Source organism: Sarcophilus harrisii, chromosome 3 (genome assembly GCF_902635505.1).
Source record: "Sarcophilus harrisii chromosome 3, mSarHar1.11, whole genome shotgun sequence".
NCBI lineage: Eukaryota > Metazoa > Chordata > Mammalia > Dasyuromorphia > Dasyuridae > Sarcophilus > Sarcophilus harrisii.
Window position 1 is genome coordinate 364,533,095 of NC_045428.1, and position 14,060 is coordinate 364,547,154.

The window sequence follows — 14,060 nt, forward strand, 5'->3', positions numbered from 1 at the left end:
TAGCCAAGATATTATGTCCATATCTCCTGCCCAAAACTGGTATATTAACAACTATATATCCATTTACAGGATGTATAAATTTAATGAAATTTAGTTCAACAGATATATGTGAACTATCTTTTATAAGGCCCTGTGCTATCTACTAGGAATATTCATACATTTCTATACTTCATAAATTATTTGCATTAATTTATACATGACTCATTAAATATCTTCAACATGAAATTCCTTATCCCCTAGTATCTCTGATATAGCATTTTTAGGACTTTACCAAAGTCCATGTCCATGACAATTTCAATTGATGTTATCCATCCTTCTTCTTCCCTCATTTCTCCTACAGGGATTGTATTTATATTTTATTGGCAAATGAGACTCTCACAGTGACTTCCCTCCTCCTTATCCAAATATAGGTTTCCTTTTGACCCATATTAGATACCTAATGGATCCCATCTTGGCTTTTGTTTAATCATTTTATTTTTGTTTTTTCTATCCTTCCATACATGTCCAATAATTTAATTGTTCAGTAAGTATCCATTCAGCACCTATCCTAGGATCTGAGGAGCATTAAAAGAAGTAGAAGACACAGTCTTTGTTCATCATTTAGGAACTCACACTTTCGCTGTGAGGGTATGGCTTGGGAAGGCCCTGGAAGGCAGGGGCCATCTTGTATGACTCTCCATACAGCTATTGCCATGGCAGGTCTTGTGGAATTTAGAGTAAGAAATGAGAGACAAAGAGGAAGAAGAAAGGATAACTGGGAGTGAGTGACTGATGGTGACAACCTGCCATGTTCTCTTCTGTAGGATCTACCCAGACCCGGCACATCCCTGAAGACACTCCCACTGGCGGCTTCCACCTTCAGAGTGTGTCCAAGCTGCTCCTCATTATCAGCTGTGTGTAAGGGACTCCCAGGCTCTCTTTGCTCTCTCTTGCCCAAGCATCTCACTTCAGCCTTGCCAGGCGCATGAAGCCCCCTGGCTCCTGCCTTCTCTCCCCGATCTTTATTTTTTTCCCCTTTTCTCTCTCTTTAGCTCAGTCTGTCTCTGCTGCCGTTACCCCTGAATTCTTTCTTCTCTTTGCCTATTTCCTTAGTCCACAGAGTAAATGAAAGTTGATTTATTTACTAGAAGAGATTTAACTATAAGGTGGTTAAAAGTACTCTATAAATAAAAGGTGGCATTTTGTCTTTATGTTTCTGTATTAGTTTTTTTCTTATCCTTTGTCTCTAACTTTTCGTCTTTCTTTTCTGATTCTGCATGGCTGTTTCTCTCTTTTAAATCTGTGTCTGCCATTTTCTCTCAACAATTCTCTTTTTTATAAATAAATTTTATTAATAGCTTTATAATAGCTTTTCACATCCCCTACATCTCCTACAATATCCTAGAGAAAGCTATCACAACAAATAATAAGAGGGAAAATACAGTTAAGCAAAAGCTAAACAATGTATCAAAAAAAAATCTGATGTTACATGCATCATGCATCCTTAGCCCTGGATACAAAGAAGCTGGGGTAAAGTCCCTTCTCAAAATTCTTTGGACAAAGATTAATCATTATATTTTGGCAACATTGTTTTGAGTTTTGTTTGTTTTAGTCATTGTGTATATTGTTTTGCTGGCTTTTCTTACCTCCCTTTGTATCATATCTTAGAAGTTTGCCTGTGTCTTTCTGTATTCATCATATTCATAGCTTCTTAAAGCAGAATAATAGATGATCATGAGTGCCACAGTTTGTTTAGCCATTCCCCAGTTGAACATCTATTTTATTTCAGTTTCTTTGCTTCTACAACCTGTGCCTCTCTCAGTGTTTTGGTGCATATTGGGGTATTTGTTTTTGTCACTGACCTTATCTCTCCTGAAATTTTATTATTATGACATGATTTTCAGTATATGCTCGGGCCCAGGGAAGGAGAAGGTTTCCCCATAGTCACCTAGAAAGCATCAGCTAATTTGTTTCAACCCTTGTGTCGTGGTGTCAAAAACAGCACCTCTTTACCTTGTTTCTCTAATTCCTACAGGATAATTTAATAATGAGACAGTTCATTCGATTTGCAGATATTTCTTTGTAAGGAAGTTTTCTATACTTGTGAGCTCTGAGTGGTATAGGAGCCACCCTCAATGACATTTTCTTCTTTATTTTCTTCCTTTCCTTTCCCTCTTCCTTCCCCCTCTCTTCCTCCCTTCCTCCCTCCCTTCCTTCTTTCTCTTTCCTCTTCCTTCCTCCCTTCCTTCCTTTCTCCTTCCCTTCCTTCCTTCCTTCCTCCCTTCCTCCCTTCCTCCCTTTCTTTCTTTCTTTCTCCCTTTCTCCCTTTCTTCTTCCTTCCCTTTCTCCCTTCTCTCTTTTCTCTTCCTTTCCTCCCTCCCTTCCTCTCTTCCTTCCTTCATTTTTCTCTTCCTTCTTCCCTTCCTTCCTCTCTTCCTTCCTTCTTCCCCTTCCTTCTTTCCCTCCCTCCTTTCCTCCCTTTTTTCCTTCCCTCCCTTCATCCTTCCCTCCCTTCCTTCCTTCCTTCTTCCCTTCCTAGGAAGGCACCTATTTCCTTCTTTTGGGGGGGAATTGCCTGGGAACACCCAGGCAGACATAGACCCTGAACCCTAATCTTCTCGACTTTGTCGGCAGCATTCTCTATCTGTCTGTGTCTTTCTTTACCTCGTCTCTTCCTTCCTTCCCCTCCCCTCCCTCTTTCTCTGTTTCTTTTTTTCCCTGCTCCTTCTCCTCCTTCCCCTTGCCATGCTGCTCCTCCTCACTAGCATTTTCCCAGGATGGCATTATGAACTAGGCCTATATTTAGTGCTTTTCTGGATCACTGATTGGTGCTTTCATTTCTTCCTCTAACCCATCCTGATTTATTATTGCATTTACATTAGCACATTATGGTTTTTTAAGTGTTTTCTGCACCACAGCCCTATGAGGTGGGTAGTGCAAATATTCATTTAGTTGATGAGGAGCCTGAGGTTAGGAGAGTTAAAGGTACTTGTCTAGAGTTAAGGTGGCCAGGAATGGTGGAGGCGGGCTCTGAAACCAAGTGTCCTGACTCCAGGTCCAATGGCATGGTTCTGTCTTTCCCACGCTTAGTCAGATCCCTAGAGCAGCAGTGCAGAGAAGAGGATGAGAAGTCAGGGTCAGGTGCAGGGAATAGGATCTTCTTGTCTCTCCTTCTCTGTCCCTCTTTGCCTCCTTCTCTGCAGATTTCCCCTTCTGTATGCCAGTCCTTTTCTAACCTCTACCTCCTCCTTCTTTTCTCTCCCCTGCACCCATTAGGATCTGTTTCAGGTACTGTCTCTATGGTTTACCTCCTTTACTCCCTCAGATCTTTCCTTCCTTTCCCCCTCTTTTTTGGGGGGATCCTGATTTGAATTTATAACTATCTGTCCTTGATGCTCTTCTGAACCTTTCTTTGCTCTGCATCCCCACATCATTCTCCGTGACTGTATCATTATTCTGGCTCCTCAAACCAGCTCTGTCTCTCTCTGTCTCTCTCTCTCCATGTATTTCTCTTTCTCCCTCCCTCTCTCACTCTTCCTCTTCTTCTGTCTTCTCCATTCATAGTGTACTCTCTCTTCCTTCTTTCCCCTCTTTCCCTCCCTCTCTCTCTCTTCTCTCTTTCTTCCTTCTTTCTCCTTGTCTTTGCTTTTCTTCTTTCTACTTCCTCTCTCCTCTCCCTTCTTTTTCACTGTATCTCTCCCTTCTTTCTTCCTGCTTTCTCTTGTCTCTCTCTTCCTTCTTTCTCACTGTATCTCTCCCCATCTTCTTTCTTCCTCCTCTCTCTTCCTTCTTTCTCACTCTCTCTCCCTTTCTTCCCCCTCTCTCTCTACTCACTCTTCCTTCTTTCTCCCTTTGCCTCTCCCTTTCTTCTTCTTTCTTTCCCTTCTCACTCCTCTCTCCCTCCCTCTTTCTTTCTCCTTTTCTGCCTCTATCTTCCTCATTCACTTCTCTTCCCTTTCTCTTTCTTTCCCACACTTTTCTGTCTTGCTCTCTTCTCACCTCTTCTCTTACCCTTCCTTTTGCCTTCACTCCTTTCCTTCCCCTCCTTTCTCTCTCCCCCCCCCCTCCCCCCCCCCCCCGCTTCCTTTTTTCACTCTAAAGTTTCTGTGGGAAGTAGTGGTAGTTTGGGCCAAGGCCATGACAGAATTTTCTTGGTCAAGGAAGATGTTTACTCCCATGCTTGGGCTTTGTCCACCAACCAACCTGCTTCTCTGTTGGTTTTTCTTTTATTCCCCATGCTTCCTTCCCCAGCCTGGTGCTGCTGGTGATTCTCAACATGATGCTGTTCTACAAACTCTGGATGCTGGAATACACTACCCAGACCCTCACTGCGTGGCAGGGCTTGAGACTCCAGGACAGGTAACCTGAGCTCTATCTCCAGCCTCTTCACAAATGATCCTCCCTTTCCTCCCCCCAGAACATAAGAGAACCTTTTTTCCCAGTCAGGAATGGCTCCTTTCTCGTTTCCCTTCTGGCTACTTTGAGGGCGGGGGGTTGGGGGGATGGTGGGGAGGGGGAAGAGATAATCAGGGAAGGGAGCAACACAAAGGAATGAGTGGAGAGTATAGCACTATGATGTGACTCTCTATCCTCTAGGGGTCTGGGAGCACAGGACAGTCCTCTGAGCATAACTCCAGCTGCCGGGGTGACCCTTCTTGTGCCCCACAGGTTACCCCAGTCCCAGACAGAATGGGCCCAGCTCTTAGAATCCCAACAAAAGTATCATGACACAGAACTCCAAAAATGGAGGGAGATCATCAAATCCTCTGTGATGCTTCTAGACCAGGTAAACATCTTTCCCTTCTTGACCCTTTCCCATAAGAAATCTTGTCTATGAGCTCTTGCCTTTCCCCCTCCCCCAGGGTAATTATTAGTTAGCCTTCTTGAATAAGCCATTGATGAAGCATTAGAAGCAGGAAGTTCACTCCAGTGTTCCGTATTCTTTAGAGCAGGACACAAGAGCAAATTTCCAAGCAGGAAAGATTGACAGTATGGGGATTAAAACAAATAATATATTGATAAATAAATAATAACAATAAATAACCAATAGATAAATAACAAAAGAGAGTGAAGCAGAACTCTGAACCAAGGACACTTTATGAAAGGGTCTTTTTCAGATCTTTCTAAAAATCTGAGATGCCCCCTCCTTCCAGGGCCCTATTTTTATAGGGCTACATTATCTAGACATTCAAGAATGGCTGTACCGAATACAGAATAATTCCATCAAGTGACACAAAACACAGGCTAAAATAAGCAAAATAATAATATGTCAGCAGGGTCACAAGTTGGGTGTAGCAAGATATATCTCCACTAACTCAGTGGTCACAAAATGGACATGCTTCCCCTTAGGTTAGCCAGGAGGAGATGGTACAAGTTATCACAGGTTGGATGAATATGGGGTCATCTCCCACTGACTAAGTAAGTGGTCACAAGATGGTGATAATTTGGTCACCTGCTTGTGCTGAACTAGAGAGAATGGTCCAAAGGTACAAAAATAAATTGGAAGGCTATCCATGTAGTTGAGTCATCTCCGCCATCCTGGGCTTGATCACCATGATATGGAAAAACAAGGGCGGAGGGCCTCTAATTAACTTTTTATGATTAAACAGACCTGCAGTTCACAGTTCTGAGATCTCATATATAGATCTTATAGTATCCCTATGGAATTATATCAAATTGACTGATAACTTTGGAATAGACTAAGGATTCAAATGAATTATTTCTCATGAAAGTCTTATTCCTTATACTGAAGGAAAGAAATATAAACAATGAAACACCAGGCATCTGAGGAAGCCTGGAATTGTAGTCTTAGAGATCGTGTAAACTTTTATTGTGTTTAGTGTCTTGCTCTGTCCTCATCTATGTAGTATCCTTCTCTGCCTCAGTAAAAGTATATGGGAGGAAGGAAACAAGCATTTATTAAGCACTCCTGTGTGCCAGGCCCCGTACTAAGAACTTTATAAATATGTCTCATTTTATCTGCACCAAAACCTGGGAGAAAGCTATTATTTCTTTGCAGTTGAGGCAGGCACAGGTACACAGATGAAATGACTTGCCCAGGATCACATAGCTAGTAAGTGACCAGACTGAACTCATGCCTTCCTGCCCCTGTGCTGCTGCTTCTGATAGGCTAAGTGCCCATTTTTGTTAGATAGCTAGGGTACACCCTCACATCAAGTACATTCTTTGCAGCATGATACTCTTTTCTTGTCTAAAATCTAGCTATTTAGGGAAGTAACTGGGCCAGTTTTAGGACAGCTCCTCTACCTCCACCTCACCCTTCCTTATCTGTTAAAGTCTTGGATGGGATGGACATGACCATGGATTCTTGAAGCCTCTGGCAGAAAAACCTGCCAGTCTGGATGCACAGACCTAGAGGTGCTATGGGTATCTGGTATTCAGAGGGTGACCTGCATTAGGACAAGTGTGTATTAACGGATGCATTTTCAGATCTACAAAGAAAGGTTTCCTTGCATGATTTCACTGGTGTGGGGTTGCCCCCAGTGTGGAAGCTCTCTCTTCTAGAGATCAATAGCTGTGTGAATCAGCATAGCCTTAGAAAATTGCGTAGGTCACTGAGAGAGGTTAAATGATGCCTTTGGTGACATAGCCGATGTTTGTCAGCCCTGCTCTCAGAGTTTCCAGATTTCAAGGCTGATTAGTCAGATTGGCAGGAGACATCCTTTCTGATATGCAGAAAAGATTTAAAGATAATCAGATAGGACCTGTGTCACAGCACCATAGTAATTTTTTTTGATATGGACTGTGATAGCAATGGGAAGAATAGGCAGAGTTTTTAAATGAACTTGTTGGTGAGTTCATCACCAGCAGCAGAGTTGGGACACTCTTAGGATGTTAAGGGTTGTTTGGTTGGCAGCTTAACATAGTGGATAGAGTGCCAAATACAGAATCTGAATGACCTGGGTTCAAAACTCTGATGCTGACTCACTTATTGGCTATCTGATAACTTCTCTGAGCCTCGGTTTTCCTCACCTATCTATAGATATCTAAAGTATATCCCTCATGTACTTATTGTAAGGTTCAAGAAGATAATTCATACAAAGTGCTCTGCAAATTTAAAAGTTATTATTATTGCTATTGCAAAGGCAGATAGGGAATAGAATGGATAGAGCTTTGAACTGGAATCAGGAAGACCTGAGTGCAAATCCAGACTCGGGCATTTGTTAGCTATATGACCCCACTGGGCAAGTCACTTAACCTCTGCTACCTCAGTTTCCTCAACTATAAAATGGGGATTGTAATAGCACCTACTTACCAGGGTTATTTTGAGTCCAGAATGAAATAATATTTGTAAAGCATTTTATAAACCTTAAAAATTTGCAAATAAAAATAAATGTTAGCTCTCATTAATATAGCTATTTTTATTATTATCACTACTACTATTACTACCACTATCATTACTACTATCACTACTGGATTCCCTCTTGCTCCCTTGGCCATATTTAGGTCTTAGCACCACTAATTTTAAAACAACCATCAGAAGTACATTCCTGTTTTTGTTCAATTGTCTGACTTTCCTATTTGGGATTTTCTTAGCAAACATACTGGAGTGTTTTGCCATTTCCTTTTCTAGCTCACTTTAAAGATGAGGAAGCTGAGGCAAGGAGGGTTAAGTGACTTGCTTAGGGTCCCTTAGCTAATAAGTATCTGAGGCCAAAGTCGAACTCAGGAAGATGAGTTTTCCTAACTCCAGACCTGGCACTTTATCCACTGGGCCACCTAGCTGCCCATTTTACCACATGTGCAATATCATATTTTATCCTATTGCCATATTAAAGAGATATGTTAACAAACCATAGCATGAAGACCATTCATTCACAGGCCACAAGGATGATGAATCTGGAAGGAATTAAAGATGTTGAGCCCAGAAGAGGCAGCAGGAAGACATGCTAGTTCTCAGCAGTTATTTCTAGAGCTGTTATCTGAACAAACATTATCTGATGCTGCAGGAGGCAGAATTGGGACCACTGAGTTTTTGGCTCAGTGTAAAGAACAGCCTTAATAATAGTTCCTGTCCCTGGACATTTTCAGGCAGAGCCCCATAGAAGGATTTCCTCTTCTGGGTGGGAAATTAGAAATGCACTGATTTTGGAGTCCTCATGTGTATGTTTGAATACTGCCTCTGTCAGTGGTAATGAGACTCACTTTCCTCACCTGTAAATTGAGGGGTTAGAGTACATGGCTCCCAAAGCCCCTTCTTCTTCCAGATGCAAATTCTAGTTCTACAAGTCACTACCTGTGTCCTCTCTATTTTAAATGGTGAAGGGGAAGGGAGGATTTGGACTCAGCCATCTCAAAAGATCCCTTTGAGCCCTAGATCTGTAATCTCATCATTTCACAACTGAAAAACCTTTTCATTCCAAAATCCAGGTTCCCAGTTCTGTGGGATACTCTCTAGAGACATAATGCTGAAGTGAGGTTGGAACAGTAGAATAGTCGTGAAACACAGCTTCTCGGGGATCAAGGCAGGGAGGATTAGGCAGGGCCTTCCCTGCACTGCTTGTTCCTTTGAGAAGGTAGTCCCAGAAAGTCTTGATTTGTCAGGTACTGTATCTCTTAACTCCATTTAGTGACTTGGATAAGTATTTGGTGATCCTTGTTGAGGAAACCAACTTAGTGCATGTACCCCCTGAGTGGGCTTGGCTCCCCTTGTCTTACAGATGAAGGACTCACTCATCAACCTTCAGAATGGCATCAGAACCCGGGACTACTCATCTGAAAAAGAGGAGAAGAGGAACCATTATCATTGACAAGGCAGGAATAGGGGTGACTCCAGAGGCCTGTGCAATACATGTACATAGACCATATAAATATATATATATAAATATATATATATATACAGAATATAAATATATATTATATACAGATTTTAAAAAGAGATAATGCCTATGTACTAAGGAGAAGGAGCGGGACTGCCTCCTGCACTGGCCGGAAAAGCAATTTCTTTCGGTTGGAGGGCAGGGGGCAGCTTCCAGCACCGACCCTCTCCATCCTTCTCTATCCTCCCATTCCTTCCATCCCCACCCTTCCCTTGCTGGCCATCCCTTGGCTGTTTGAAGGGAAGTGAAGTTGAGCCAAAGTCATGCTTGGGCAGGCCCTGGGGTCTTGGATAGGAGTCTCAAAGGGGCATTGCTATGGTGCTTCATTCCCTGCCCTCCATTTTTTTTGAAAATTGGAAAAAAAGAGGGACCCCTTCTTCACTACCCCCCAGCTTATCCTGGATGCCCAGACATGGGGGGCAGGGATTCAGGCCTCCATCTGACAGAGGAGGCTCCACCTATATCCCACTGTTAAGGGCCACCAAGGAAAAGTGGACCCTTCAGCCAGATGGACAGGACTTATTAGATAAGCCAAAAGGCAGTATTTGTGGGATTTCTGGTGGGGTGGGAGGGTATGGGAGTGGGAAAAGTGGGAGGGCTTGGAGACTGGAGTCCCTGGGAATTTTTTTGTCACTGCTGCCTCCCCGATCTTCATTGGGACCTTCCAGCTCAAAATACACATGGGCTGGGGGAGCACAGGTCTCTCATTTTCTACTCTCTCTCTCTGATGTTCACTCAGGTTGGGTCTGTGTAAAATTAAGTTGCTTTTTAGTGCCTGAAATTCTGCTGTCCTCTCCCCCGCTCTCCCCAAAAAGAACATTGTTTCTTAGGATGTATAAAACAATGATTTTGCTAAGAACTTATTTTTATCAGTTTTAGGGCCAGAAGGATGAATAGTTCTAATTCAAATCACTTTGAGCCAATGCTGTAAAATACCCAGTGGGGGCAAGAGTAGGGAGGGAGTGAAAGGGAGGGGAGGGCTTGAGAAAATGAATGACAAGGTCACGTGTAGGAATCAACAGGGCACAAAAAGCACGGAAAGGCATTTCTGTGAGGGACTGAGCCCAAGCTTGCACTTCTTGTCCTTAGATGGTTGCCAGTGTTATTTATTTACGTGCTCCCTCCTCCTCCTGCAGTGTAGACCCATGTTCAGTGCTCTGTGGGTTGGATTCATTTCTGAGGTAAAAGGAGAAGAGCAACATAGAGCTGAGGACCAAGGGAGCATCTCCTTCTTTGATAGTAATTGAGCTAGTGCTTTGGTTTCTGAATAGAGGGAAAATTGGTAAAGGAAAACTCCCTGTGGCCTTTAGGTCTTGGAGATGTCATGGAGTAAGGAGATGAAGCGGGATTGGGATGTTGAGTTATTGCTGCATTTTTTCTTAAGAATTGAGCTGTTAGTCAGACATGTGGAACAGAGGAATGGATAGTAACCAAACCTGGTGTGAGCTGGTAAGCTGCTTAGCTTGGAATTCTATCTAAGCTCTACCCTTTAACCCCACTGTTTCTCCTTCTAAAGCCAAAGGAGTCCAGCCTGAGACAGACAGAATCCAAAGAGGAATATTGAACTGGAATGGGCAAGGGAGCGGCAGCAAGGCAGTGAAGAGGGTCCTTTAGCTGACATAAACTTCCTCCTGGACCCTTGGAAGCAGAGATCAAGGAAAATTCAAGAATAGAGGTTTATCATGCAAAGAAGAGTTTTTGGTTTTTTTTTTTAACTGATCTCCTATGTTGATATTTAACAAATACTGGACTTTGTTTTTCCTAGTGGCCAGGGAGAGAGGGAAGCCTAGGAGTGGGAGCTTTTGGACCTCCATAACCACAGTGTCCCAGGAAATCCAACAGTACAGAGAATTAACACAAAATATGAATGTCTGTATAGAGGTGACTCTTTTCTAGGATAGGGACAGGGTCTAACTTAGCATGGGAGTGAGAAAGTTAATATACTGGGTGATATATTCCCAGAAGGAAGTTGAGTTCCCTATCCCTGCTTCACCCTCAGAGAACAGCCTGAGACTTGGGGTTTTGGGAAATAAAAGTGATTAGAATCCCTTAGGAGAATGCCTATCTGCATTAACACTGCCAGTCACCCCTTTAGTTGCTGTCAACTGAAGTCTTTTTTTTTTTTTTTTTACCAGCCCAATTAGGTGACCAGTAACTGAGTAAAAAAGCCTAGGCAGGGAACTCATGCATTCAAACTAAAGGAGGGAGGCAGTTAAATTGCCTGAAATTATTAAAATCCAAAATAGCTACAAGTCAAGATTGCTCACAGGAGTTTTGGGGGAGCAAGGATTGTAAATTATCTTATTTATTTTATTTATCATTATTTATTTCATTGAGAACTGCCTCCCCCTGGCTGTTGTGAGATCTTTTCAAATGGCTTCAGAAAGGTTCCTTGGGAGGAGGATGAAGATTCATCCTTCCTATTTAAGCAAAAGGAAGCTGGCCACACACTGGAATCTGCTCTTGCCCCACTCCTGAGCAGCACTAGGCTGGACACGTAGCATCAAGAGAAAGATTCTTGTGGTGTGCTGAGGAGATATAGAGCTGTAGGAAATAGCCAGAGCCTTTCTGGGGTGTAGAAGCTGGGAGAAAATATTTGGCTTTTGCAGAGATATTTTGACTTCTTTGGGCCTCAGCTTCTGTATCTGCAAAATGAGGGTATTGGACTAGACATTCTTTAAAGCTGTCCCTTGGGTAAGATTCTGTGGTTCTGGGGCTAGGAGAAAAGACACCAACTTGGATCCCTCCCTTCGCTGCAGCAGAAAGCTCAGTGACTCCAAGAACTTCTTTTATGCAAAAGCCTTTGAAGGAGAAGGAACCTCAAGCCTTGCAGAAAAGACAGGTGGCCTCCCTGAAGGCTGCTCAGCCGGGGATGCACAGAGTAAGGCAAAGAAATAGCGTGGTACTCACTGCTGGCTTGTCATGGCAGTCACGGTAGCCTCGGCTGGTAGCTGTCTGCAAGGGGCATTCACAACCACCACCTGCCTTATTTCTTTTGATCAGAAATCCATTTCCAAACAGAAGAAACTTGATTTTGTGTGTTTCCTTTGGGGTCCTTTGGTGGGGGTCATGCTGGGACCACCTTCACGCCAAGGCTTTTGTAGGTTATAGATGGAGGAGAAGGAGCAGGAGCCACCAGCTAGGAGCAGTTTAAAGGATGCAGTGGAATCACAGTGATTAGTAGAGTATAATTATTCCCTGTAGGAGAACAGCCACTTGTTGAAGCTTGGAAACTGCCTCCCGGTGTCATCCAGAGCCAGGGCCAAGCCAAGTTCGAGGAGGAAAAAGTAGCCGAGCCAGGTGGTTTCAGGAGCCTTGACAGGCCCTGCTAGCAGGTTTAGGGCTTGGGGTCTTCCCAAGATGCAGAGATGTGTCAGGATAAGGCCTTTGTCCTAATTGGTAGGAGCAGGGTGGGCTGTGAGTCCAGAGAGCTGTCTGACTAATAGCTCAATATTCACCCCGGGACATAGGATGTCCCTCTGAGGTACCTCCTGACCTTAGTTTTTTCTTTGAGAACGTTTACAGCATTTCCCGGGAGTTAGGAGAGGACACTGACTGGTAGGTTCAATGAAGTCCTTCCTCCCTGGAGGAAGCTTTGGGATCAGTCCTCCTCTTTGGGAATCTCCATCCCCATCTCTTCCATAATTCCTTCCTTCATTTCTTCTCCTGCTCACCTGCGCACCCCCCCTCCCCCCAATCCATCTAAGGGTTTGATTTAACTGTGAAGTGCTCAGAGAAGCCACCAGAGAACAGAGAACTTCAGGACATTCTCCCTAAGAAAGTGGGGCCAAGAGGAGGGAGACTGAGCAGCCCCGAGCAGAGCACTGAGCCAGGAGTGGGCCGCTGGCTCCTTTCTTAGACTGTGCCTCGAGTTCCTTCTGCAGCAGCTCCAGGAGGGGTCTAGGAAAGGGCTGGAGGAGGAATATCGGTGACTCTTTCCGTGCCATATCATGCTGCTTACCTGGACGTGCACGGCAGCCAAAGCTAGTCCCTCCCTTACCGTAATCTTTGGAGGGACAGTACCCTCTTTTCTGGGTGTCTGGGATAAGGACTTCTTGCCCCCCACTCCGGTCACAAGACCTCTTTTGATTCCTCTAACGCCATTGCTCCCTCCCAGTGTCTCTAGACTAGGAGACAATCACCCTTCCCCCATCGTTCTCCCTTCTTTGGGCAGGCTGGCCCCGCTCCCCTTCCTTTCTTGTTTCCTTCCAGAAGATGTGTTTTTGGTTCTGAGAGGAACACTTTTCTGGAAGGCTCCCTTTTTTAACCACCCTGCTTTCCTAGTGGGAAAGCAGGAATTTTGCACATGGCGTAGAGAGCTCTCCTCCCCGCTCCTCTCTGCCCAGCCTCGTTACCTCACTCCTCCAGCCCTGCCGGTGGCGTCTGTGACGGGACCAGGCCGGAGCTACTCCTTGCCCCCAAACCCCCTCCCCAGCCCGTGTTCCATGTGACAAGCACAGCTCAGGGGTCTTGGGCATTGTTTTCCGTTGCAACTTGTGGTCCCCTCCAGGCCTGGGAACCTGGACCAGAGTCGCGGCTGCTAGTAAGAAGCACCCCTCCCGACGAGGGGAGCTGATGCGGGACGATCTCCCCCACGCGTGAAAACTTCAAGAACATTTTCTCACCTTCCTTTCCCCTTGCCTTGGGCCCCTTGCTCTTCTCAATACAATGTGGCACTTTGCAGAATCAATATGGCGGCCTCTGAGCAAGGTGGGAAGACTGGGTAGCGGCTGGGGGTCCCATCCTGGACTTAGTTGCCAGTTGCCTTGAGCACATAGGGAAAGCGGCATTTTGCCAAGCGATCCTGCGTGGATCCCAGCTCTTCCTCGCCCCGTATTCTATGGGCCGGCCCAGAATCTGCATGGACCATCTTCCCCAACCCAAGGTGCTTTTGTTTTCCACTCACCCTGGGCCTCGAGCTGAAGACGGGGCAGGAGGAGAGCCCACAGCTGCCCCTGGGTAACCCCTGGAGGTGTGTGGGGTGGGGTGGGGGCCTGGGAAGGGAAGGGCGCCCGTTCGAATGCAGTCGGGTTGTCCGGCTGCCTTTTGTTGGGTACTATAACTGTACTTTTGCCTGGCGCTGCGCGCAAGGAATAAAACCGGAAACTTAATGCTAGAACCTAGAAACATACAAGGCTACTCAGCCAAATCTTAATGTAAAGTAGCTAGAGCCATGGAAGTATGGTATGAATTAAAGGGAAAAAAGTATTGAACAAACTAAGACCAAACGACTTGTGTGTT

The 14,060-nt window shown here is 44.7% G+C and overlaps 1 protein-coding gene across 13 annotated transcripts in view; it reads left to right on the plus strand.

Moving 5' to 3' along the window:
• GRAMD1B (GRAM domain containing 1B) overlaps positions 1-14,036 on the plus strand; it is a 222,529-nt gene extending 208,493 nt beyond the window's left edge. For 8 of the 13 annotated variants that reach the window (XM_031960187.1, XM_031960186.1, XM_031960188.1 and 5 more), the window contains 5 exons: positions 804-897; positions 3,256-3,267; positions 4,231-4,338; positions 4,576-4,765; positions 8,661-14,036. In XM_031960187.1, the coding sequence (XP_031816047.1) occupies positions 804-897; positions 3,256-3,267; positions 4,231-4,338; positions 4,576-4,765; positions 8,661-8,750 (494 nt within the window). In that variant the 3' untranslated portion in view covers positions 8,751-14,036. The remainder of the gene's footprint in view (positions 1-803; positions 898-3,255; positions 3,268-4,230; positions 4,339-4,575; positions 4,766-8,660) is intronic. The other 5 variants (XM_031960190.1, XM_031960191.1, XM_031960194.1 and 2 more) reach the window with 2 other exon arrangements.
• Positions 14,037-14,060: the final 24 nt, after the last annotated feature.